The sequence below is a fragment of the Amaranthus tricolor genome, chromosome 12 (genome assembly GCF_026212465.1).
Source record: "Amaranthus tricolor cultivar Red isolate AtriRed21 chromosome 12, ASM2621246v1, whole genome shotgun sequence".
Lineage (NCBI taxonomy): Eukaryota > Viridiplantae > Streptophyta > Magnoliopsida > Caryophyllales > Amaranthaceae > Amaranthus > Amaranthus tricolor.
The window spans coordinates 9,834,036-9,861,655 of record NC_080058.1 but is presented as its reverse complement, the minus strand read 5'-3'; the positions used below and the strand labels follow the sequence as shown (position 1 = coordinate 9,861,655).

General features: G+C 32.5%; 2 protein-coding genes and 1 long non-coding RNA gene across 3 annotated transcripts; 1 reads left to right on the top strand and 2 right to left on the bottom strand.

Annotated features, from left to right (window-relative positions):
• Nucleotides 1-256: 256 nt before the first annotated feature.
• Nucleotides 257-2,054, bottom strand: LOC130796709 (uncharacterized). The gene is made up of 3 exons (XR_009038718.1): nt 1,553-2,054; nt 1,181-1,231; nt 257-1,057 (listed from the first exon to the last, which is right to left on the bottom strand). It is a non-coding gene; the product is annotated as an uncharacterized LOC130796709 (long non-coding RNA).
• Nucleotides 2,055-2,715: 661 nt separating this feature from the next.
• Nucleotides 2,716-10,138, bottom strand: LOC130796708 (peptide chain release factor PrfB2, chloroplastic). The gene is made up of 7 exons (XM_057659077.1): nt 9,503-10,138; nt 6,952-7,164; nt 5,575-5,676; nt 4,284-4,421; nt 3,510-3,814; nt 3,090-3,243; nt 2,716-3,008 (listed from the first exon to the last, which is right to left on the bottom strand). The coding sequence occupies exons 1-7, from the start codon at nt 9,947-9,949 to the stop codon at nt 2,874-2,876; spliced, it is 1,494 nt and encodes a 497-aa protein (XP_057515060.1). The 5' UTR covers nt 9,950-10,138; the 3' UTR covers nt 2,716-2,873.
• A 1,511-nt stretch (nt 10,139-11,649) lies between these two features.
• LOC130796704 (RNA pseudouridine synthase 1) lies at nt 11,650-20,349 on the top strand. Its single transcript, XM_057659070.1, has 2 exons — nt 11,650-12,199; nt 18,808-20,349. The coding sequence occupies exons 1-2, from the start codon at nt 11,761-11,763 to the stop codon at nt 19,467-19,469; spliced, it is 1,101 nt and encodes a 366-aa protein (XP_057515053.1). The 5' UTR covers nt 11,650-11,760; the 3' UTR covers nt 19,470-20,349.
• The last annotated feature ends 7,271 nt before the right edge of the window (nt 20,350-27,620 follow it).

The following is a 27,620-nucleotide window of genomic DNA, read 5'->3' as shown; positions in this document are numbered from 1 at the left end:
TAGTGATTGCATTAGCCAAAGCAGTGGCCAAGTTAACTAAATCATTCCCAATTAGTGTGAACTGTTGGGGGGTTGTAGTAATTATTTCTTGCTTTCTTAACAAGGTATATTCTCTTCCCCTTTTGCTCTATTATGGCGTGAGAGTGGGAGGTACTCTCCCTTTCCAAGCTTTGTCCAAACTGCCTTTGAGAATAGGCTGCCTCAACTATGATTTGGGCAAAGTTGCAGTCTCTAAATCTGTTTGATTTCCACTAGCATTTGAGTGAGTAGCTTTTTTACCACAATCTTTTGAACGTTTTTAGGCATTTTTTTAGTGAAAAGTTATTTAATGTCTATATTTGGAAACGATAATTTCATTGAAATTGACTTAAATTTATTTTTTGCCAAATTAAAAATTTTCAAATTTGAATTTGGATCAAAATTCACCATTATTTTTAAAGAAGTTAAAGTTGAAAATTTGAAAATGACTACCCAAACTTTGTCATTCGCAAATTCTTCATTTATGATTTCATTATTAAAATCCATAATTTGAAATGAAATACTTGTTCCCAGACACTATATAAGAGATTTTTGGCTAAGAAAGAAATACAGTCTACCTTCTGGCGTCAAATCATTCCTGTATTGAACTGGATACAATTAATTAGGAGACTAAGTCTAAATTAGTCCTAGGTGTGTCTTAAGAAAGTTTATGTTGAATTTTAGGTGTGTCTTAAGAAACGTTCTCAATACAGTTTTTCTTGGATGAATTTTCGTTTACACATGGCTGCTTTGAGTTTGTTAAATCACCAAGAGGTTTCCTGCTAATTTTAGGCTGCAAAACCTTTTCCGGTGCCTTTAGACTATTGAGGTTCTTCACTGATGACCTGTCCTTTGCAAGCGGCCTCTTAGAATTAGTCATATCAGTAAGAGCTTTCCTGCCCATTTTAGGCGGTTGCATCTTCTCCCGAGGAATAAATGCATTTTCATCCATGCGAATGATTGGTTCAAAAGATGCCATTGATGCTCTAGTAATTGACAATCGATTAAGTTCACTTATGTTTCAGACCTGCAAACAAGTCTAACGAGTCTGACACAATAAGAACACATTGGTAAACACCGAAGAATTTCGCCTTTAAAGTACTCAAAATTTAAATCAATGAAAAACGAAACCAGTGTCAATAGCATCATTAAATCAACTTACCTCATAGCACCACTGTTCATCTAGTTCACAACAATGTCCGATTTGTGTAATCTATAAAAGTCGGTATTTGACGATAAGATTATTACATTCAACCTCTGAATGAAACCCTAACTGCAAATGCAGAGAAAACTAAGCAGTAAAACCCTACTCTATTGCAGATTTCAAACAAAAAGGAAGAAAACTCGATAATTTCTAAAATCAACTACAAGAATTATTTAATCATACAAGAATCGTCAAAATAACTACCCAGAATTAAACTTTACTTTCCGAACTTCACCAACACCAATCACTTCCAAGAAAAGAAAATGCGCAGCAGAAGACTTGTGAAAAAGAGAAAGTAATTAAAGAATTGCAGAAGAAATTTAGACTTACTACGTAATTTGTTTCGAATGATTAGAATCTGATCGATTATTCGGGCACTTTAGCATCTCTATTTTTTTTCTCAATACTTAAACGGATAAATAGTATAGTTTTGAATTTTGATTCTTTCTCCCTAAAATAGATTTCTTTAAAAGGCGCCCTTTGCTAGAACGGTAACAGTTTATTGCTAATTTGCAATCCTACCCCATCGTAGTTCCTACTTCTGTTTAGGGTTCTCTCACAAAAATTGTTTAAAAGTCATCATCATCATATTCAAGGTATAAAATATCTGTTAAAAATAATTTTTATAGAAATAATTTTTTTGCTTAAAAGTACTCTTATATAGTAAATATATTTTCTATATCAGAAAAACATGTACAAACAACATTCAAAAAACGTGAAATATAAAATAAAAATCCTCAAAAAACCATAAAAATTAAAATCTCAAAAGTATAAACCATAAAAATCAAGAACGTTTGATTTTTTTTTAAATGAGTTCATTAGAGAATCACGTAGGGTTAAGAAGTTAGAAATTTTTTAACACTAACCTTTGATTGAGATGATAATTAATAATTTTTAAATATCACTTAGATTTCATTGTGGGAATAAATTTTTTCGTCTAAAAATATATAGTAAATGTATTTTCTACGTCAGAAAAGGATGTATAAACGCCTAAACGTAATTCAACAAAGTGAAAAACAAAAATCCTCAAAAAAACTATAAAAATTTAAAAGCTCAAAAATATAAACCCTAAGAAAACCTTTACTATTTCTTCTATATGCTTTCTAATATATATTTTTTGTGAATTATCTGTTGTAGAAGGTTACTCATATTGGTAGGTACATTACAAACTAACATACTCCAAAGTTCTGATTATTCATGGTTAATCAAAAGTAAATATTTATACAAAAATATGAGAAAATTTTGAATTATTGAGGATAAAAAGTAATAAAAAATAAGTGTTAATCGTTTTACAATTAGCTCACCTCTTCCCTCAATCTACCCAAAATAATAAAAAATGCTCTCCACAGTCCAGCCTACTCATTTTGCTACTATTTTTTTCTCTAGAGATAAATGAGTGCGACGAAGCCACAGGGCTCATAGGTAATAGATTTTTTTACATATCATGGATTGGGGGATTTGAAGCATTAACAGATAAAAAACTAAACCCATCATCAAAAAATGAATCTATTTTGGTATATTTATGTCTGAGATAATGTTCATAAGACAAAATAAAGAAAAACAATTAGGAATCCTTCAACGAAAATGGGAGGTACAATTCTGGGGTTTGAACCAGCATATAATTGTCAGGCATGCCAACAAGTGGTTTATATCACAAATTATCTTCACATTTGTCTAAAGAAAGAGACAAAAAACTCAGTATAAATCCATCAAGGTCACCATCGAGGACAGAATCGGGATCTGAAACCTCATAATTTGTACGAAGATCCTTCACCATTCGGTAGGGCTGCAACAAGTCGAGTTTAGAAATCATTAAACTCTATTTGCCAATGCCAACCATCAATACAAAGAGATGAAATATTCTTACATGAAGAACATATGTTCTAATCTGGTTTCCCCAGCTGATCTCCATAAGGGATTCCGTATGCTGAGCATTCATTTGAGCCTGGCGAGACATCTCAAGCTGATCTAATCGAGATTGGAGAACTGCCATTGCTGAAGCCTTGTTTTGATGTTGTGATCTGCAAATACGCAAATTTTTCGTCTCAAATAGAACATCAAACACATGTTCCATTCGCAATGTTTTTTAGGCTGGGTTTGAGAGACCATCCCTAATTTGATCAGCTCATTATCATCTTTTAGTTTAATTAAGCTTTAATGGGCTGGGCTTAAAAGGCGTCTCTCAAAGAGACGGTCTCTCAGGAGACTGGCTGTTATAGAAAATCATGTGCGAAGGGGGCCCAAGAGTATATACAGAATATTCATAGATACAAGTTCCCATGCAGACCTTTCATTTTGACAAGTAGCGGTAATGCCAGTAGGGATATGAGTTATCCTTACTGCGCTGTCCGTGGTGTTAACAGACTGACCACCAGCTCCCCCAGAACGATACCGATCAATGCGAAGATCTGACTCCTTAATTTGCACACGTGTAGATACATCTTTAAGAATTGGAATAACGGCTACAGCAGCAAATGATGTATGTCTACGCTTTGCACTATCAAATGGTGAAATACGAACTAATCGGTGTACCCCAATTTCCGCTTTTGCATATCCATATGCATATTCACCATCTACCTTGATTGTAGCCCGCTGCAATTCAAGCAAAAGTCATAACAATTTCAACATGATAAAAATTTGTAGATTTTGATGAAAGCAACCTTTTTTAAATTGAACATAAAACGCAACCCCTAGATATGGATATATCAGTAAGCTTATTCAAAAAACTAGAGGTGTTCAAAACAGACCCGATGACCCGAAATCTACTCGACCTTGTAACCGAACCCGATTTAACCTGACTTCAAAAATGATTTACAATTATATAAAAAACAATATGGACATTAAACCTAATTTCAATCCGACCCGAAACACCTAACCCAAAATCAACCCGATCGCCCGAATGAACACCTCTACAAAAAAATTAGTTTCTCTTTACTTCCCATGATACCAAATATGGTTCCATTTCAAGCTAAAATGAAGCTACACCTTGACCAAAATCGCTCATCATTTTGATAAAATCCTAGTGCAAGCTAAAGATAGAAGAGCAAATAAGAGGTGAAACCTTGATCCCTGCAACTTCACCAGACATTTCATCTACAACACTAACTCGATATCCACGTCGTTGAGCCCAAGATTTGTACATTGCCATTACCATAGAAGCCCAATCCATACTCTCTGTGCCACCAGCTCCAGCTTGAACCTGCAGAAATTAAGTAAGCATAATATTGCTCTCCACTTTCAGAAACGAAATGTATAATGTACACCCAAATGTCCTCCAAAAACTTTAAGACCACACACAACTAAATAATGTGCTATAATGATAATTGGTTGCGCAAATGAACACAATCTGGATTCGTTCTGTTAATTTTACTTATACGGGATCATCTACCGGCTAAAATTTAGAAAGGATTAGATGATGATAGAAATATGAGCTCAATGTTAGTACCCATGACACCATAGGACACTGTCGCTTTTATGTTTTAAAATAGCCTGATATATGGCTCCAAGCAACTAGTATAACCTCACCACCATGAATTTGACGATATTGGCTCTTCGTAACGCTCCTCAATTTGAATGATTGAAAACAAATATTTATACACAAAAATGAAGTATTTAAGAAGTTTATATTGTGCTTGTCTACTTGAACTAGTCAAAGCAATTAATGATCAATCCTAACTATTATTAATTTATACTTGAGTAACATGGCAACTAGTAAAATTGCTTTGCAGGTCTAGCTGAAATCTGTATTTTACAACAAAATTGGCGTTTTCATGATTTGCTCACTGGTTGAAGCTTAGAAAGGACTCGATGAGCATAACTCCTCGATGAGCTAACTTTGAGTAATCTCAGACAAACACTGACAAAAGAAGTCTAGAGATGATTTTATGAGCATAACTCGAGAAAGGATATTTGGAAGTAAAGCCATGATTTCTGGAATTTCAAGCATCCATCCATCCACATAAATAGCTCACATGACTGAAGATTACATTGGTTGACGAATTGTTGCTAATCATTAATCTGTATGGAATATTACTGACCAAGGTGGAAACTTCTACGGATATGCATAGACATTTTAAAGTTTACAAGTAGCTATGTTGTATGGATTCCTATTACAACTTGCAATATGCACCAAACGTTCACCCTCTACTCGTTGCCAAAGGGCGTAACCTTACTGAAGTCAGGAAAAACAGCAGTTCGGAACATTGATGAACCTTAAACAGTATTCCAAATACTTCTCAGCTATCACATTTACAATCAAAGAGTAATGCAGATGCACTAATGACGGATTTGAAATGTCTATAATCAAAACCTTAACCCTCCTAACTCCCATGGATCATCAAGCTGATACTAACCTCAATGAAGCAAGAGCATGGATCATGTTCACCGGCTAACATAGCTTCCAGCTCTTTCTCCTTTGAATCTTTTCTCATATTAAGTAAAGCATTCATTGTTTCCTGCAGGAAATCATATCACCATCATCATCATCATCATATCTAGTATATCCCGCTCATAGCAGCAAGAAATACTAATGCAAATATATTCTCTTGACCTACTTCCTTTACTGCAGGAAATATTAAAGTAAACAGATAAAATCGCTAAAATAAATCCCAAGCACACCAAGTTAGATAAAACATGTCAATATGTAAGGTAAAAGAGAACCAAGAAAAAAACCACTTCGATGAAACAACAAAAGCATTATATAAAAAATAGCTCAATAGTTCTTGGAAAATAAGAAGTGTATACTTTATCAAGCAGTAGGGCACATGTTTAAGGAAAGACAGACTACAATTCTTTGCACTAAAGTGAGAAAAACTGTAATCAAGTCCCAGATGCAAATCTGCAATCCAAATGAAGAAATCTACAAATCTACATACAAAAGCCAAACAAACAATCGACTTAAAAAAATTACACATTGTTCAATATTGAGGATCTCAACTACCCAACTAAGTGAGACATTTAACACTTTGGATGGATGTTAATGCAATCAGAAACTGGATTATTTTCATGAGCAAGAGTAAAATGATACAATCCCAACCAAGGTTAAGAAGCCATTCTCAAACCACCATTCTTAAGCCACCATGAGATTACTAATCTACTTAAGGATTCGGAACAAACAAACAGATGCTAATCAAGTAAGTTTTGGAGGGAAGAACATGAAAACCTTTGATATATTACAGAATCTTCTCTGGACAGAAAGGACAACCAGAAATACAGTGAGTAATATGAAACCTTTATTTGATGAGGGAAGAAAGAAGTTCCAATAATTTACTAGCTAGTATATATTAGAGTGTCTTAGTATTCTTGATGAGGTTAACAAGAAGTGAAAAACGGATGAACTATTCCATTAAGGAACACAAAATTGCACATTATCTGCCAACTTCACAAGTTATATAAAAACGACATAACATTTAGGTTCATTTGGCACAGAAAATCAACAGCCTTCTCCCTAATTAAGGAAAAAGCACTCTAGCTTTTCATTTGTGAACATTGTACAATAGGCAATAGCAATTAGCAACAGAAATTGAAGTACACTCAACATGTCATTCACTACACTACACAACAAAGTTTAAGTCATCAGTGTTCTATACGAAACCATCAAATATCAGCTATTACAAAGTCATGGAACAGTACGAATCAAATTTTAATCTTCACTGATCAATAAACTTAACTGAATTACATATAAAATACAGAAAAGATATGAGAACATGCCTAGGAAGAGTGAAGCGCACCGATTCCAACTCTGAATCATTCTCTTCTCGAGCAAGCTTTAGCATATCAATATGCTCCATCAACTCCTGCTCAAACTCCATTACCTCTTTTACTTTTCCCATAAGTGAACCATGCTCACGACTTATCTTCCCTGCGTGTCCAGGATCATCCCACAGATTTGGTTTATTCAGCTCAGCGGACAACATATCCAAGCGCACCAGCAGTGTTTTCCACTATCATCACCGACAACCAAGAAAAACTAAAATTAAAATAACTCAAAATGAATCATAAAATCATCAACAAAAAAACTACATTATTGCGACAATAAGTCTAGGGTACATTTCACATTGCTATTCTCTCAACATAAGGAATACAAAATGCATTTCATGTATTTAATTAGACTTTATTCTAAAAAAAACTTCATGAAGGATGAGTGCATTATTTAATTTTCATAAAGCTCAATTCATTGACCTTACATACATTGTATCAATATCTTCAAATAGATGAATATTGTTACATTTATTCATGATTTACATTAAAAAAGGAGGGAGAAATCCAAAACAAAATTTTAAAATCAATCACTTAGTAAATTACATATAAGCTCACTAAAGTTAAAATTTTCATAATTAACATTGAACGTATTACATTGAGATACAAGACATGATTCACATTCCAATTTTACCAATTTCTATGGGTATAGAGGTAGAACATTGTACACATGAGAAGTAGAAAGTTCATTGCTTTTGATTATCTAGAGAAGTTGAAATTTTAAAGTAGCTTTTTAATATTTTTATTGAAATCTTTTATTTTGAATTATAACAGACTGTTTGCTACCAAGGATAAAAAAATTAAAACAAAAAAAAACACCTTTTTATTATCCCTAACTGTTAGAGTATATAACATATCCTGGGGCTTTAACCAACCAATACCATGTCAAGGAACCAACTCAACCAAAAGTTTAAGCTGATAGTTGAGGCCCCAGGATATGTTATATACTCTAACACTAACAAGGGTATGGTTGCATAACTTATGGAGTTGATGTATATTTATTAGTTGTTTTCGCTTCCATGTAACTATTAAATACTATCAGGTTTTGTGTTATTACTATGTATAATTAGTAATCATATTTCAAATTTTTTTAGACTAGAACAAATCGGACAAGACTATTCAAAAACGGTTTGTTCTAGCATAATCTACAATTTTTATATCAAACATAGAAAATATGGAAGAATAAATTAAAAATGGTTGTACGTTAATCAAATGGGCCCAACAGCATGAAGTTGAAAGCCTCGATTATCCACCACTTTGTTACATTCATTCATTCACTTTCAGCCTTCTTCATTCTTCTCCCTAGTGACTGTGACTTATAAGTCAAACCTCATCATTATTTTGTTACTTTCCATTATAATATACTCCTACTTACTAGTCAAGGAAGGCTACCGTTCACCATGTATTTCAATACAGCTTCATGTCAATTCTTTAATAGCTCATCAAGTATAGTAGATTCTGATAGCAAGAGAAGAGTGATTGATTTTTGATAAGTATAAGTAATCTACATTATCTTAAAACTCAATAGCTCAATATCTTAAAACTCAACTCAAGCATTAAAACATGAAACTGTTATCTCATATTCAAATTTAGGACAACATTAGCATTGAGAGATTGATTTTTGATGCGTATAAGTAATACACATTATCAAAATTAAGGAGTATGAATTGGTTTGGTATGCAAATTGACAAAATGCGGACCAAACCCGGAAACCATACTTGGATCAATAAAAAAACCAACCTGGATTTTGGGACTCTAGACCGGACCAAGCAACAAAAATATGGTTCGGTCTAGTTTGGTTTACGGCGTGAACCAAACTTTGTTCGACCATCCATATTTATTTGGTGAAGCTCTTACTTTCAATTTAATATTTTATTATCCCCTCAATAATTTCAACAAATTATTTTTCGGGGTCATTACTCTGAGTTTGCACCCACATAGGTCCGCCACTGAGTTTGCACCCATATAGGGCCATCACTGCCCACATTTCCACTACATGAATCATAGTGCAACATTGTACAGGTTTTTCCAATTACTCCACATTAATTGCAAGATCACATTAATTGCAAGATTACGGTCGTTCAGGGGCGGAGCAAAAATATGATATTTTTCAAACAGCTTTAACATATACTACTATGTAATTCAATACTGAGCCCTCAACTTTTTAGGCCCTGTACAGTCGATCATGTTGAACATGCTCAGAACCTCCCACGTGGCTGTTACCATTACCAGTACCTTGACCTGAACAGTATTATTGCTCGAATACGAATTAAGTACAGTCGATTTCAATTCATCTCTAATAAGAAAACCTAGGAAATAAAATTGCTAGATAATATTCAAACAAAACTAGAGACATCATATAAAGGTAAGACCTCAAAACAAGACCAGCCCATTCACTCCCTAACAGCAGGGAACATGCATCAAAATCCCAAATCAAGAAAATATTCTAATAAACCAACTAATAAGTGATTTTGATAAACACCTAAAAGGCGAAACTGCATAAAGTTAGAGCATATAAATTACCTTCAAACGTTTTTTAATAAGATGAATTGACTGAGCAATAGCAGAAGCATGACTTCTCCAATCACTTTCACTCTCATCAAGTATTGGCCATCCATTTGCAACAATTCTTTCCACAGTTAGTCCATCAGAAGTACAAAGTTCTGCAGCTTGGGAACCATAAAACCGAACCCCATTTGCAAACCCAATTCCATGATCATACCCAGTTGATAATATAGCAGTATTACACAAAATTGATGGATACCCAGAATGATTTAACTGGATATTCAGATTTCTAGAACCAAACATGGAATCTTGGAAGCTTGAATGGCTTGTTTTATGATGGCTGGATGGGATATTGTTAGTGTTTTGGGAAGAAGGTTTTGAAGAGAAGAGGAAAGCAATGAGTTTAGGGTTTTGACGGATGATTCCAGATCGTAAACTTGATCTTCGTATAAGAAAATATTCCATTTTGAAGGTTTCTGTTGAGGAGGAGAGATGGAAGAGAGACAGAAAAGGGGTTTTTTGAAGAGAGTTCGGGGTTTAGGAATAACCGAATAAGTACTGCAAATGAAGAAATTTGGGATCGAGAATGTATACTATGGCCGAGGTCTTTTAGGTTGGCTTGACCGAGGGAAGGATTGCTGGGTGAAAATCGAATACATGACCTTATTATTAGAATAAATGTTATTTAGTCTAATTGAAATAAAATTCAATTTTAGTTATTTATATTTTATAGGACAATTATGAAGAACTACATACTATGACTAACTTTTTGGCGATTATTTGAAAGCAAGTTTTTATAGTTTAAATTAAATTTCACATGTTTGGTGAATAAGAGTCACGTAAATTTATCTAAACTTAGAATAACTTTAATATGAACATGAGTTCATGACTCAAAACACAACTTTACTTGCCTCAAAACAAAAACATGGTATGTATCACGCTAAACTCAACTCAATCATCCGAAACTCATAATTATCCAACCCAAAGTTAGTCAATCCTTAAAAGTTACATTATTTAAAGTTAAACCTATCTTGATTTTAGCTTAATAATGATCGACTTGAGACTTGTACCGACTAGATCAATATTGATTTGATTTAAATTTGGCCCAACCCTAGTTGAAGATTAATCCTACATGACATTAAAACTCAATCTCCTAAGGACAAAGGGAAACTAGAATGTTTTTGGGCACATGAAAATTATATTATTTTTTATAGTGTAGGCTGAGGAAGGAAGAATGTTATTTGAAATCTCTAACCTTACTTGAGTAAAGTTATACTTGCTCCAATTGTGACTTAATTATTCCTATAATTAGTGAGAATAAAAGTCTATTACAAGGGTGAAAAAAAATTTCGACCGCTAACAAACATAAAAAGAATGAACTTGTCATAACTTGACCCAAAACCCTTATAGTTGTTATTCCCTTTTCCTTTTTATATTCGCAAACCCCATTTGCAAACCTCAATTCATGGTTGTAACCATTTTATAATTTTACAGTTTTACACATAATAAATGAATGCCCAGTTGAAAAATCACATTTCTAGAACTAAAAATGGAATCTTGGAAGCTTGAATGGCTTGCTTTATGATGGTTGGATGATGTTAAGAGTACACCATTACGTGTAGGTATTAAGAGTGCAATTAGGTGTGGTTAATTATTTATGTTAATACATAAGAATTATGGGAGTATTGAAGATGAACATTAAAGGTAAACGTTGATGATGTATGTGATCTATGTTCTTACTCAAAAGTCTAAAACTAATCAAAGTACTCGAATAAGGCACTCACCAGCTACCTTTTGCCTTAAACGAGGCAACAATTCAAAAGCAAATAGAAAATGCAGAAGTACAATGCTCAAACAAGCATGATAGGTGCTCGATAAAGCACTTAGTGTGGAACAATTCAAAGATTGCAATTTTGGGCCGCTCAAACGAGCAGCCAGTCAAAAGACCAGTTTGATTTTGTCTTTTGCTATTATGCGACTGTTATTGTCTTCATTTATCCGTGGCTCTTCTTATGTAACTTATTAAAGAAATCGATCTTTTATATAGGAGGCTCATATGCTTATTGTAATAATCAAATCATACTAACTCTTAAGCCTAATAGATAGTCTAATTATTCTCTTCTAGTAATTCCTCCATTATAAGAGTTTTTTAAAGGTAGACCAAATTTGATGAACGTTTTAAATTATTGTCTACCTACGGTGTCAATTTCATTGATGTAGTATTATTCTCGAAGAGAAGAGGAAAGCAATGAATTTAGGGTTTTGAGTTTTGACGGATGATTCCATATCGTAAACTTGATCTTCGTATAAGGAAATATACCAAGTTCTTGCACCCCCTTAAAAGTACTATACTCAAACTTCTAACTTCCCCTTCCTTCCTTCAATCAATTCCACAAGTTTCAATGTCATCCATAAGCTCCCATCACTCAGATTCAAGTTCTATGGACAAAAGTCCAGGATCCCATTTGCCTAATGACACAAAACCCTTTTCATTATCCTCTTACCCTACTCCATTATCACCACCATTGCCTTTAATTTCCAAACAAATTGAGCTTAACAGAGCCATGGATGCTTCTTCAAGGTCTAGTCTTTACTCTCTTTCAAGAGAAAATGTTATCTTCGAGGATCAATGGTTGATAGTTGTCAATAAACCTTCTGGGATTTACTGCGAGAGTGTCTTGTCTTCCGTTCCTCAATTTCTGCAACATTCCGCTGGTTCATTTATTGTTCTCTAATTCAACCTTTTTTGTTTGGGTTTTGTTAATGAATGTTGGATTTTTTGCTTTGCTTTGTGAGTTATTTTTGATGGGAAAAGAGTAGAATAACCTAAATGCTGCAAATGTTTGGTTTGTTGACATAATGTTCTCTTTGTTATTGGTACTTTTGTTGTATACTTAACACATTGATTATGACAAATAATTAAAGTCAGTCTTTAGGGATTTTGATTGTTTGGGTTTATTAGGTTTACTAATTGATGGCTTTTTTCACACTAGTTTGACAAAATAGTGAATTAGAGGAATTGATGTTGAAATTTTATTTTCAACCTTTGGAGTTATATCTAAGCATGTAGCAAACAATTAAATTCTTGCCTCAAATTTAGAAGTGGAAGGAGAGGTTGGAAAATTAGGTGATCAGGAAAGAGTAATAACATGTTTGATTTAATGGAGGAATCACTTTGAGTGTTTGAGACAACCATTAGATTGAGAGTGTAACTTGATATTGGAAAGAGTTGTGATATGAATTAAGCTTAGTTTCTTTAAACCCTGAAAAGAAGTGGCAAGAAAGGCCTTGTGCATTGTGTACTATTACTATTAAGTTTTCTTTAGGGATACTCTACATCGTAGCCACGAACTTATGCAAAAGGTCAGTGGTAGCAAATCTTTAAAAAATTCCACAAAATAGTATTGTACTTTTGGAAATTTAGTTGCCGTAACATTTATGCCCAAAAAAACTTTAGACTATACATTAGTTGTGAAATTTCGTTTTTATCCTTGTCTTTTTCAATTAAAATATAGTAATCTTCTTTCCTTAAAATTCTATAAAATAACATTGTATTTTTGGAATTTAAACCGTCATAACATTAATGCCCAAAAAACGTTAGATTATACGTTAAGTGTGAAATTCAAAAAATACAATGCTATTTTGTGAAATTTTTTTTAAGATTTGCTACCACTGACCTTTTGCAAAAGTTCGTGCCTACCATGTAGAATATCCCTTTTCTTTATAAGTTGATGTATAAAACATGATATAAAAGAATGAGAAGAACTACTAGTAAATATATTGTCATTTTCCTTAAAGGAGAAATTCCCTTGATAGAGAAGCTGATGTACAAGTTGGGTGATCTACAGAAATTTAGGTGAGAGTCAATAAATTATAGTAGTTACGCAATTTCAAGGTAAAGATGGAGGCTTTTGTAGTTTTATGATTAAGGATGGATGAAGAGAGGATGGTAGATGATTAACGAAAGAGGTGAAGGAAAAGAGATGGTATATGATTCGACATGCCGGTTAGGGTTTTAGATTATTTTTTATTTTTTATTTTTTATTTTTTTGTTTTAATTCTGACTATGGATAAGATTCAATAATTGCACGCCACCTAGGACTGGTCATGGGGCGGGTCCAATCAGACCTGGACCCGGACCCATTTAATTTCAATGGATCCATACCCAGATCCGGACCCTAAAGGTTCAAAATTTTCAGACCTAGACCCTAACCATCCGAATCTAGTGGGTCTAGGGTCTTTAATGGGTCTAAAAAATAATCATTTTGACTTGTCAAATTTAAATGTCCCTGAGCTTATTGCGAAACATTTTTTAGGGAAGAAAGAACAAGGATGAATTCTTATCATAAAAGTATGCTTTACTAAATATACATGCCATAAAAAATTTCAAGATCTGGTTCAATTCTGGTTGATGTTGAGATATTACTTGGTATCACTTTATTTGATTTATGTCCAAGTAGTGTATTAAAAATCAAAATACTTGATTTTTCCTATTGATGAACTAACCTTTCCTATTGATGTTACTTTCTGCTTGTTTGTATAATATAATTGGATGTTACTTAAGTATATGAAATGAAAAGGGGCAGACTATTTAATAATAATCCGGGTCCGAGTCCGGGTTTTATGGGCGGGTCTAGAGGTCGGGTCTGGATCCGAGGGTCTGGACCTAGACCCTGACCCATTAATTATTTTTTGGATCCATATTCGACCCACATCCAATTGGTCTCAAAAAATAAGACCCATACCCTTAAAAAAGGAGCGGGTTCGGGGCAGGTCTAATAGGGTCCTGGACGTATGAGGATATGACCATCCCTAATTGCACCCTTGTGAAGTTTATAAGAAATGGGCGAAAGGTGAGGGGTTAGAGCCTTAGAGGGGTTTGGGTTTGTGAAAAGTGGGCTTGCAATCTGCATACAAGTATGAATCCAAAGATAAGTATTGAGTTCCCCGATGAGTGTTGATGGATATTGATGAAGAATAGCATGGGTGTTGACGATTTGGGATGGTTTTGTGTAATGAAGGTGGCATATGAAGGAGGAATTTGATGGATGTCGATCTTTGAGGTGTTGTTATGGTTCATCGAACTTAATTTGAATCCCGATACAGATGCAGCACATTATTAAATTAAGTTTTCCAAGAACACAATATCCTTGCCAAACGGTTACAAGCACAAATGACTTTCTTCCTCTCGATCTTTAAAAAGTAATATACCCAAAATAAACAAAAAAGTTCTCAAAGGATTTCGATCATAAAATTCACCATCTTTTCCCATTATATGTATTGAATATATTTGTAGTAGATCACATTGTTATGAATGGTGTGACTTGAGTGCACAATTGATGTGTACATTCATGTGTGACTCTTGGGATGGAATACAATGAGTGTGTTAATGTGGATGTATTAAGTTGAGTCTTGATGATTATGCTTTATGATGGTGATTAAAAGTATGAATTAATGAGGTAATGAAGTGTGAGTTAATTATGGGAGTTATGGGACTTAATGAAGAAGGGTAAAGGTTTAATTCAAGATGCTCTACTATGCAAGTCGAGCAATGCTGTTAGAAGCTCTCTGAAGTGTCGCTTGACCAGCTTGCTCGACCGAGCGAGCTTCAGGGTAGGTCGAGCGAGCAGATAGAATGCAACCAAAAACTTCCTGTAGCCCCTCGACCGAGCGAACCCTTGTTTTGGTCGAGCGAAGTCTCTGATGCTCCTAGGATGCTGTTTTTGACTTTTCAAGTATTTGGGGATGTTTCATTATCATTTATTCATAGTTTTAATGTACTTAATGTTACTTAGTGAAATCTCTCCTATAAATAGAGAGTTCTCATACACTCATAAATATTATCAAACACAACCCCTAAGCCAAACACATAGCCTTTTGATTTTATCTCTTACTCAATTGTAATACTTCATTTGTAAGAGTGTTTTATACTCATTTGATATAATATAAACAAGAAACTACACACGACGGAGGACGTAGCCATCATTGGGCGAACCTCCTTAAATCTTTGTGTCTCTTTGCAAGTTTTACATTGTCAAACATTTGTTTAGTTCATTGTTATTGTTATCGTTCATCAAAGTTCTTAGCATCGTATCGATCTTGGCAACTATTTCACATATGATAATTTTTTGGAATAAAAAATAATTGCAGAATTGTAAGAAATATACAATTATTATGACGTAGTTCAAGTATTTGAAAAGATAAAAACTTTCTATCTAAAAATTAAAGTTGGATTTGTAACTTCTAACTTGTTTCTAAGCAAGGACCTCATGTGTAGGCTTGGTCGTCACGTCCATGGGCTCATTGATCAACTTTTTATCCTTCCTTGTTCATCAATCCTTTAAAGATATCTTTTATTGTTGTGACCATCCGCATGAAATTTCAATCTTCACAAAATTCTACCTTTCACATATTTTGCCTTGAATCTCTCATCTTGAGCATAAGCAACAACTTGATCCTTTCTTTTCTCGGTTTGGCTAACAAAGTTCTATTCATTAATTATGGCACCATTCACATATTTTCCCGTTTGACATGCCATCTTGATTATTGATATTGGACTTAATCTGATATTAGACATATTGAACTCGAATCCATCGTGACCTCGACTTAAAAAACAGTGTGTCGGACGAACCTATCACTAATTGGCTTAGAGTTGGGGGGTGGACGAAATTTCCTTTAGATCTGGAACTTGGGCTTGTTTTCTTTCACTCTTGCACATGATGATTGTCTTCTTGGGCCTTTTCTTTGCACCCCATCCATTTCTACTATCAAGACAAGGAACGTTCTAAATATAGAAAGCTCACAATTTATACAACTAACGGCTAAATAGCCGCTGTGGCTTTATTGTAATAGTAAACGCCTACTTGCACACTATGATAGTGTGTTCAAATCCAACAAAAACAAAACAAAGTTTTTAGCATCTAGATTCAATCCTATTGGATTTACACATAAAAATCCAAAACTTATCGAGAACATCATTCTTAGTGTTCATCATGGATGTGGAACTTCGATTTCTCGAACATCATTTGAACAATTTCAGACTTAGGGTGACTGGAACGCTGTCAACCTTAACTTTATCTGATATACCCATAACCTTAGGCACAACCATACATAACATAGAAATGACACTTGGGTGGACAATTAGCTAGAGCGGTTAACAACTGATTGCACAACTTTTGTATGCATCAACAACCCACCCTAGATGTTGTGGAGAAAATGTGTTAAAAGGGGAAAATTTTTTGCAGTTACTGCTTCCTGTTGGTGGAATTTAGCTTTTAGAAAAAACATATAAGTAGCTTTTATGCTATATTGCCATGGGAAGGTTATAATTTTGGAGATGTGCTCATTTGTGGGTTTCTTATGTATGAAAATGTTTATGCTTATGGAGATTTGAGTTCTCAGTCCCATCTATGTAAAACACTAAAGATAGCATAAGAATAATTCTTCTTGCCTTTTGCGGCTTTTGTTGTCTTAACATTTCCATTTCTACTGTGAAACAGTTAACTTCAAGCTGTGTTTAAGTACTTAGAATAAAATGCTATTCAGAGTTTGTAACATATGAAGGCTTCTTATGGATTGGAATATTTTCCTAAGGCCTCACCTGGATACCAGTAATTATTTTGAGGGTAATTATTCATGGGGGTAAATAAATTTAACTTTTTAATTGAGAGAATGGTACTTGGAAAAAATTAAGGAAGGTTTGGCACTTCCTCTCCGTAAACTTCCAACTTTGAAATAGCTTTACCTGGGATGGCCTTGAGATCATAATCCGAATATGGGTCGTTATAAACTTGCCAGATAGGTTTCCAATTGGATCTACATCGACCCAATTGAAGGAGGGGATGTGTTAAAAGTGTCAGCTGAGTTGAACATAGAAAACTGGGCGAGAAAGTTCATTTTCTTCAACATTCCCCATAGCCATAGCTTCTTGAAGCTGCTGCTACCATAGAATAAAAATCCCCCCTTTACTAACGCCTGTTATGTAACCAGTTTGAGAGTTGCCACAATGTTAAATCCCATTATATAACGGTGCATGGAATTTCACGGTCAAAACGCCATGCGGACCGTTATGTAACGTGTAATGCCCGTTATTTTACCGTTATAATGATATTTCACTGTTACAATATTATTTGTGTCCATGCTAAAATTTCATTTATACTCATTAAATTTAATTTTTACGATTGCTTGAATTATAGTTACTCATAATTTTAATTGATAAACAAAATAATTAACTAATAACTAATAATTTAATTAACTATACACTAAACGAACCTCAAATATTGCAATTATGATAGCTTTAGGCATATTTTTGCATAATAATAATAATAGTTAAAGAACAAAAATGCAATTTTAAGTTCAAAACTCCCCTTATATGAATTTTTTTTTCCAAAAATCACTCTGTATTGGCTGCAATTTGCGTTATTTCTCCCTTATAGCCATTTTCCGCGATATTGCGATTGTTTCCGCAAACGCATCCGCAACCACAGTTTTTTTCCATGGTCCTGCTACTTCTTGGCCACTTGTGCCATGTCAGACAGCTTGATCCTGTACCCAAAAATGGCTAGCAACTCATCATGATCAACAAGATCATTCGAAACCATCTTTTTGCATCGTTTTGAGAAAAGAGAATTTGATTTCTTTTGCAATATGGCTTTAAAATGTTTGCTACAACATGACGAGATAGGAGTGGGATATACTACAGGGAAGAGAGTGAGACAGAAGATAGGCCATGGGGAAGAGAAGTAAAGATTACTTGGAAAATCTTTACAATACTAAAGGCTACGGAATTGTTTACCCCATAAATGAGTGTACTATATTACTCCAATAATTCTTTCCTTTCACTCTAGGCACTTTCATCAAGTTGAATTATTCATTCCCTTACCTAGTGCCCCAATCTAGGCATCTCCTGAATGTTTTTTATGAGATTTGTCTTTGAATATATAAAACACGGTTGTTAAGATTATATGTAAGATTATTTTTCATTAGAAAAAAATTGATTAGCTCTTTTTATTCATAGGCTTGTAGCCATATGTTTCAACATTTGAGAGTTAGTCCTCTTTACGCTTATAACCTGAATCTTGTAAGCCAGTTTTTAACCGCCGATTCAAGTAACTTATTAAATTCTGGAGATGTGTGATTGTTTTTCTTGTATGTTTTCTCATGACCATTGGGACTTATTTACGGTTCATGTAGTTGACCTTAATCTTTTGAGATTCGAGCTTTGACATTGTTGTTGCACATTTTTAATACTTTGCAAGATCATTCACATTGCTGTGTTTGGCAAGAGTAGGTGCTTATGTGCAGTTGTGTTGCCTGTGTTTTAGATTCAGTTGAAGCTTCAGAATTCCATCTTGCAAACAGGCTGGATCGTGATACAAGTGGTGTAATGGTTATAACTAAATCACATAAAGTAGCTAGCAAGCTTGTCAAGGCATTTACTGACCACAAAGTCCAAAAAACTTATGTTGCTCTTTGTGTGGGGTCTGCACCAGAATGGGACAAGATCAGGTTAAAATCTGGACATGGCAGATCAAAGTATGGTGCTTGGCGTGTATATGCTGCATCCGATGTTGGTCAGACGCTACCTGGTGGGTCTGTTGTGAAAGATATGGAGACCCTATTTGAATTACTGTCGCTAAATAGGGTTGTTCAACATAAAGGGTCATTAGATTATAAAACGGATGTAGAAAGAACAGTTGTTATTCAGGAGAAATCATTGGCCGATGCAACCCAAAGGCGGGATGAAATTCTGGTCCGAGCATTTCCAAAGAGTGGAAGGACACATCAAATCCGGCTGCACTGTCAGTACCTTGGAATTCCTATAAAAGGAGATGTGAAATATGAAGGTGTCAATGAGTGGAAAGGAGAGATTTGTAATGCCCATAATCTTCATGCTGAGAGTTTATCCTTGGAACACCCTGTTACTGGACTTCCAGTACAATTTCGGGCAGCGTTGCCTCAGTGGGCGATCAAAGCTATGCAATAATGTTGTGGGTTTAGTTACAGTTCTTGGACTTTACTACGTCCATACTGTAAAAGTTGTGGGTTTAAAATCTACAATTGCGATGTAAAGATTCAGTTAACTTGGTCAGCGAGCGAATCTTGTTTCCGGGTTCTAATTGACCGAATGAGTTGGGGCATTGTGAATGATTCATGGGGCGTTAGAGAACATCTCGAAACACTTTTTAGACAATGTAATTAAATCTCGGTATGAGAAGTGTTGGAAACAAAACCGGTATTTGCAGCTGGTGGAAACCGGAGAACATTCTGTTATTGATCATAAGTGGGAATTGGAACTATTGTCTTCTCCTTTTGGCATTTCGTATCGTGTCAATCTGAAACTTGCAGAAATCGCTAATATTTCTTTGGGTTGTTTTTCCGGTGAGGACTTGACTGATTCCTTCACTTGCGGAGATGAAAACAAAGGAGTGGTGGAAAACAGGGTCTTATGGATTCTAAGTAGTTAGTTTCTACCTAATATTCTTGACGACATTTGATAATAGGTTTTTGTTGTTACTCCTCTTGAATTTCTTTCTACATTTTTGTACAAAGAAATTTGGTAGCCGTCCAACAAATCCATCAATTATCGAGGGAAAGAGAGGGTTAGGTGAGAATCAAAAAATAAAGTTGGTCTAATTGAGACAAGATTTGATTCTCTTGAGTATTATGGCTATGTGGGAATGATCATGGCTTTCAAATTTGAATTGTGTACAATATAGAAGTAGTATTTTCATTTGTGTTTGCTTGGAGCTTACTTATTGGCCATTGGTTTTTCATGAGCTAAGCCTAATACTTTCTTTACTTTAGAATAGAGGAATTTAAATTAGATTTCTAAAGTATATATTGAAAATAAAATTAATGTATAATCTTGTTAGTTTCATCTTGATGTAAAGTTTTTTAATATATAATTTTTAAAATTTTTATAATGCATACTTAGAGTACTCTTAATCAATACATAGTCAAATTTGATTTTGTTTGATTTATCTTTATATATATATATATATATATATATATATATATATATATATATATATATATATATATATATATATATATAAAGAAAATTCCTTATGGTGACCCGGAGTTTTTGGTTTTTTCATAAATATATTTTAAATCTATGTGGTGACCTTTAACTTTCAACTTCTCTATTTGGTTTGTTATGTTAAGTTTTTGGCTAAATTAAGTACTTATTTTGACTGAACTTTAAAATATGTGGTCAATTAGGTTGATCACGACATTTGTTTTTTGAAAAAATGTCATTACGTTGGACAAAAATAGCGTAAAGTTAACAAAAAAACTTTCTTTCATCTACCACGTGGAAAAGTTAAAATGTCAAGATCACAATGTGAATTAAAAAAATAATTGTCTACCACATAAAAAAGCATAAAAATTCAGAATTACCACATAAAATTTTTCTATATTTTATTAATATATATTCTATATTTTATTAATATATATATTTGATGGGTACTTAGACTACTTTTAACAAAGATACGAGAGCTTTTAGAACATGTTCTCTTCAGCTTATTTTTTTGACTTATTACTTATTTTTATTGGAATCAGATCAAATCAAAACTATTCACATCAGATCAGAAACCTTCAGATCAGACCAGACCAGACCAGATAAAATAAGATAAGATCAGACCAGATAAGATCAGATCAGATCAGACCAGACCAAATCAAATCAGACCATACCATTATTATTATTATTATTATTATTATTATTATTATTATTATTATTATTATTATTATTATTATTATTGCTAATAATAATAATAATAATAATAATAATAATAATAATAATAATAATAATAATATTATTATTATTATTATTATTATTATTATTATTATTATTATTATTGCTATTATTATTATTATTATTATTATTATTATTATTATTATTATTATTATTATTATTAGTATTATTATCATTATTATTATTATTATTATTATTATAATTACTATTATTACTATTATTATTACTATTATTATTATTATTATTATTATTATTATTATTATTATTATTAATGTTATTTAACATACAGCTACCTAAACCTTAAGAACACTTTACCTTCTAGCATTTATTGTTGTATCTAACATTCTCCTGGTATATTAAAGAACCATCAATAAATATTTACCTTTTCTCATTTCTATTACCTAACATCTTATATAACTACATAAACCATGTATCAAGGAAATATATGATCCCTGTAATTCTAAGCTCTTCACCGGTGGATCAAGAGAAAAAAATACAAAAAACTATTCACAAGAGTACAATAAAATATTGTAAGTTTTTATGATATGTGTGTATATATATATATGTATTTATTTGTAGATTTTTTATTATATAATATATCTTTGCCTTCTTGATGTCATGCTTTGTGGCTACATTTTGGATGATAATTATACGTGTGTATATGTATATGTATGTTTTTTTATAGATTTTTTGTAGATTTTTGTATACAATTTTAAAGAGTATAATTTTAGGCCTAATAGTAAGTAATAACCAAATGAGAATATAAAAATTGATGTGTTGAAATAAATCAAACTAAGTGATTAATAGTCACGACAAATTAGAATCTTAAATATACAATTATTTATATTAATTTTAAATTTACAATCAATTTTGTATCGATGGATGTTATAAATTCTAACTTTTCGAATTGGTTTGGGTTTCTTAGAACTTTTTGGAGTAGAGAAAGAAAATAATTAAAATAAATAAATGTTAAATAACATATACTTGGTGTACCTAATAAGTACAAGACCTACTTTAAAATACGGTGTACTTTAAATTTTTTTTGGTATAATTCACTTATAAAGGTATAACTTTTTCTTATATATTTTTAGTTGGTTCACTTTCAATTTCGCACTATTTATTTGCTAAATTTGATCAATTTTTCAACTAATTAAAATATACCATTACTATTTTTATGAATAAATAAACATAAAAAATTTGATCAATTTTTAAAGAGTATACATGATAAGTGTATCTTTGTACTTTTTACTTTTAAAAAAAAGCACGGCCCACACTTTAATTTGATCAATTTTTTCGACCACATCAGAAAGTTTGTTTATCTGCATTGGCCATCTGCTTTTCATTGCTATTGTGCTTAGTATTTCAATGTACATAATTTATTAGTTTGTGTTCTTTTTTTTTTAATTAAAGTAATCTAGCTCATTTTGTCTTTGTGGTGAGTAAAGTGTATGGCTCCCAAAGAGAGACTCTCATGGAGTGAGCAAGATACTAAAAAATTCTTGGAGATTTGTATACAATTAAAAGTAGGATCAAGTGGACGCAAAACAAATTGGGCAAAAATTGTTCAAGGTTTAAATGTAGTAACTGGAAAAAATTTTGATGATAAACAAGCTAGAAATAAGTATGATGACTTGAAAGCACAATTTAAAATATGGAATGAGATGAAATTGAAGTGGACAGGTCTTTCATTAGATCCTGAGAGTGGATGTCCACAAGTTGACCAAGATGATAGATGGGCTGGATTTGTGGAGGTAAAAATACATGAATGCTTGTTGATATAATTAATTTAGGTGTTTATGAGGTAGTTATATTATTTTATTTGTGTAAACAGAAATATAAAGGCATATCTTCTAGGTTCTTGAAGAAGCCTTTAGCTAATTTGGCATTGCTACGTGGTCTTTATAGTAGATCTTTTGCAACTAGCAAATATAGTTATTCCCCTGGATGTGAGAGTGGTAAATCACTATTAGGGGAAGGTGATGGAAATAATACCGAAGAAACTGGTGATAGTGATGATTGTTTTGAAACAGAATTAAGAGAGGGAAAATGTGACTCTGGTCATGAAGAGAGCAAAAGTCCCCCACAACCACGTCAAAGGGGAAACGTAAGAATGTAGGGAGTACAAGTAGCTCTAAAAAAGCTAAGACTTATATTGAGACTAGTTTAGAGATACTCAAAATGTCCATTTAATCTGGGTCGCCATCTCTTGAAGTTTCCGAACACTCTCAAGTTGCTACAGTTCTAAATAATCTTAAGGAAGTTAAAGAAAAGGGTGAAGAGTTTGTTTTTAAATGTATGCAATTCTTACGTGAAGGAGACAATGGTGACTATTTTCTAGCATTGTCATCAAACCAACAAAAACTTATGTTCTTGAAGATGGCTTTTGATATTAATCTACCTGAAGTAGAATGTGTCTTTACTTCTCCATAAAACTATTTTAGAGCATCTAAATTTAGTTGGAGCCACTTTTGTATTGATCTATAAGTTAGTAGTCATATTTCTAACATATGGCTCCATAAAGCTTTTTATATATTACTATAGTTAGAGCAACTTTTGTATTAATCTAGTACTAGAGTACTTAGTAATACTATCATATGGCTCCATAAAGCTTGACATTAACATAGTTGAAACAACTTTTGTATTAATCTTGTACTTAGTGATGCTATTTATCATATGGCTCTATAAAATATATATTGATCTTGTTCTTAGTGATACTGTTTATATTATTTTCACAATTTTATGTTTAATATTTATTAAATATATGTTGTTCGTTGCTATTACACTGTAGGATAAACATTATTCGAGTTCGAACATGTACCATGATCATTGCACTAGAGGAGTTAAAGAGACTACTCACTCCACTCGAACGACGACCTTTGAGAGTCGGGGGAGAACCGGGTTGCGATTACATACATAGATTATTGAGTATTCATCCTGATTTATGTAGGGAACAATAAAGATTGGATAGAGAAATATTTATTTAACTAGTCCAATACGTAGAGAATAAAGGGTGGCTATCAGATGGTAGATACATCTCAGTCGTTGAGCAAATTGGAATTGCGATATATTGGCTAAAGGGGCTTCATACAGCACAACAACCAATAAGTTTTAGCATGGTCTAGCGACAATTAGCAAATACTTTAGAAAAGTATTACAAGCGTTTATTATGTTATGCACAGAGATTATTAAACCTTTTCGAGACTTGAATGATGTTCCAGATAAAATAGCGAACGACACAAAATATTGGCCATTTTTTTAGGTACCTTTATTGCTTACTAGTAGCTATAAATTTTTATTCTTATTATCATTCTAATACATTAATATTTTTATTTAGCATTGTATTGGAGCCTTGGACGGGACCCTTATTAAAGCAACTATATTAGATGAGAATGGTTTACCTTTCAAAGGACGCAAAGGGAATAAAACATGGAATGTTTTGGCTTCATGTTCGTTTGATAGACTTTTCACATTTGTCAATGTTGGGTTCGAAAGTAGTGCCCACAACATAACAGTATGGAGTCATAGTTTGTTTGAACCAAAATTTATGTTTCCACATCCACCTCCAAGTATTACATAACAATTTCATATTCATATAATCCATGTTTAAATATTGTTTGTAAATGTCTAACTATTGTAATAAATTTCGGAAAATACGATTTGGTCGATTCTAGATATCCGAACACTCTTGGATACCTCAATCCAATAAAACATGATGATATTAGATATCATATGCCTCATTTTCGTGTCGGCCCACCTCTTACAGGGATGCTTGAACATTTTAATTACAGACACTCATCCTTGCGTACGACAATTGAGAGATACTTTGGAGTGCTAAAAAATCAATGGAAGATATTGAAAAATATGACTAGTATGGCAATGAAATGTCAGTTGGCTATTATGGCGTCAACATTTAAGCTTCATAATTTTATTTGCTTACATCAATTAGGTATCCCAATATCAAGTGGAGTTAACATTGAACCGAGAAGTGATACCAACATGTTTAACACAGAGCGCAAGACTGAAATGGATAGAATCCAACTAAATATAGACAATGATATTTGGGCATCAATTCAAAGAGAAGCAGAAACATCGTAGTATTTGATGTTTAATTTGTAGAATGTAATATATATTATTATTTAGATGGAGAAACTATGTAGTATGTTTTTTCAAACATTCTATAAAAATCTTGGAACAAAAGTAGTTATTTATTTTTTTTGGTTTTATGAAGCTGATGATGATGATGATGTTGATATTAATATAAAAATAAGAGTTAATAATAATGATAACAATAATAATAATAATAATAATAATAATAATAATAAATGAAAAACTAATAATAATAATAAGAAGAAATAATGATAATAATAATAATAATAATAATAATAATAATAATAATAATAATAATAATAATAATAATAATAATAATAATAATAATAAATATAAATAATAATAATACCTTAACTACTATTATTTATCATTAATTAAAAAATTAATATAAAAAACTCAATGAAGCCAAATTAAATCATATCAGACCAGACCAGACCAAATCAAATCAGATTAGAAAGATTCTGTTCAGATCAGACTGAACCAGACCAGATCAGATCAGATTAGACCTTAGTAAATTCAGATTAGATCCAATCAGATCAGGCCCTACTGACGAAATGTCAACTTGGGTTTGAATACAAGTTGTCTGGTTACGATAAGGCGAGCAAAAATACAAAAATACAAAAATACATAATTTGGTATTATACAATGCCACTTGATACCTCACAAATGTTCAGCTTCTATAATTGCCGGATTCAATTGGTGAAGTGAATGTAAAGTTTTCTTTCTTTAGTGGGTTATTGTATCTTTCTATTTTCTATGGCTTCAAAATTAAGCATCTAGCTTTCAAATGAATAAGTAAATGAATAATGATTGTTGCACTCATCAGTCATCATACTACCATATACTTTAGTATTTTTATTTTGCCTTCCAAAACACTAAAATCATTAATAAAATATATAGACTAGGTGAAAATGTATTATTTATAATCATTAGTAAAAGTATCCATTAAGTTATTTTCTGATTTTTTAGTTGATGTATTAGTTACAATTAATTTGTTGCATTATTTATTAATTAAGTTAATTGGCAAAATATTTTATAATCACCTAAATATATAACTGTGTGATTTTTTAAATATGGAATATTTCTTTCCTTATTTTTCTCCTTTTGAAAAGGCTTTTATTTTAGATCTAAATTAAGTGAGTAACTAACTTACATATTATTAGTAAAGGGGAACCGTAGCTAACTTACCTATTATTAGAAAAGGGGAACCGTAACTAATTCACCTATTATTATAAAAAGGAAAACCGTGGCTTTTACTTGTAAATCAAGTGTATACCTATTTTACCTTTTATTAAGAAAATAACCGTGGGTTTTGACCTTGTAATTCATGTTCTACATTATTCTCCTTAGTTTTAGGGATAAGGGAATAATGGTAGTTACTTCCTTTTTATTAGCTAAATTAACTCTATAAATAGAGGACTTGTTTGTTCCTCAAAAATTACCTTCGTATGAGCCATAAAATTCATACGAGAGAAAGAGAGAGAGATTGAGAAAAATTAAAAAGAAATATTTTGTTCAAAAATTGCCAATTAACTTATAATATTTTCTTGTGCAACTCTTTAATTTTATCTTTAAAGAATTTATCCTTGTAAAGGATTTTTGAGAGAATTGTTGTAACTAGATTTGGGTAAGTCTAGGGGAGAATTAAAAAGCTTCTAGTGAAGCTAGAGAAGAGAATAACTTTGAGTAAAGTTAAGAGAGAAGCTTCGAGTGAAGCAAGAGAAAGAGAAAGAGAAAGAGAAGTTGGCCTAGTTAGAGAAGCTTCGAGTGAAGCAAGTTGTTCTATGTAATTATAACGAATTGCATAAAACATATTGGAGAGTTTTGAAATCCCAAGGGGTCGTGGTTTTTCCTTGTATTTAAGCCTAGAGGGTTTCCACGTAAAATTGTGTTGTCTCTTTTACTTTTTCGCATATAGTTTAAGTTTTAATACTTCAATCTAATTCCACAAAAATAGGGCTAAAATACTTAAACTTATTAAAACAACAATTCACCTCCCTCTTGTTGCCGTTCCCATCTCTAACACTGTCTACAACCTTCATAAAGATGATGAAGATTAATGAAAATTAATTATAATGTTTTGGAATATAAAGTATGTACTACCTCTTTTATATTTGGTTTTTAATTATATTTGATTTACTTTATGTCAAATTGGATTATGACTTGGACAAGTGTTTGTGGTTTGTACTTTTATTTGAATATTATGGACTCAAACTAGTATTTAATGGAATTTCAGCGTATATGGATTGATCTATGGATAGTTAAATTCTTATA

Bases quoted from the DNA above. Each gene is read 5' to 3' on its own strand.
- LOC130796708 (XM_057659077.1), bottom strand. From the start codon at position 9,949: ATGGAATATTTTCTTATACGAAGATCAAGTTTACGATCTGGAATCATC. The intron at 3,815-4,283 runs GTTTCACCTCTT...CTTGAATTGCAG, and splicing joins GTGAAGTTGCAGGGATCAAG to CGGGCTACAATCAAGGTAGA. The intron at 3,244-3,509 runs GTCTGCATGGGA...GCGTATTTGCAG, and splicing joins GCTACTTGTCAAAATGAAAG to ATCACAACATCAAAACAAGG.
- LOC130796704 (XM_057659070.1), top strand. From the start codon at position 11,761: ATGATTCCATATCGTAAACTTGATCTTCGTATAAGGAAATATACCAAG. The intron at 12,200-18,807 runs GTTCATTTATTG...CCTGTGTTTTAG, and splicing joins ATTTCTGCAACATTCCGCTG to ATTCAGTTGAAGCTTCAGAA.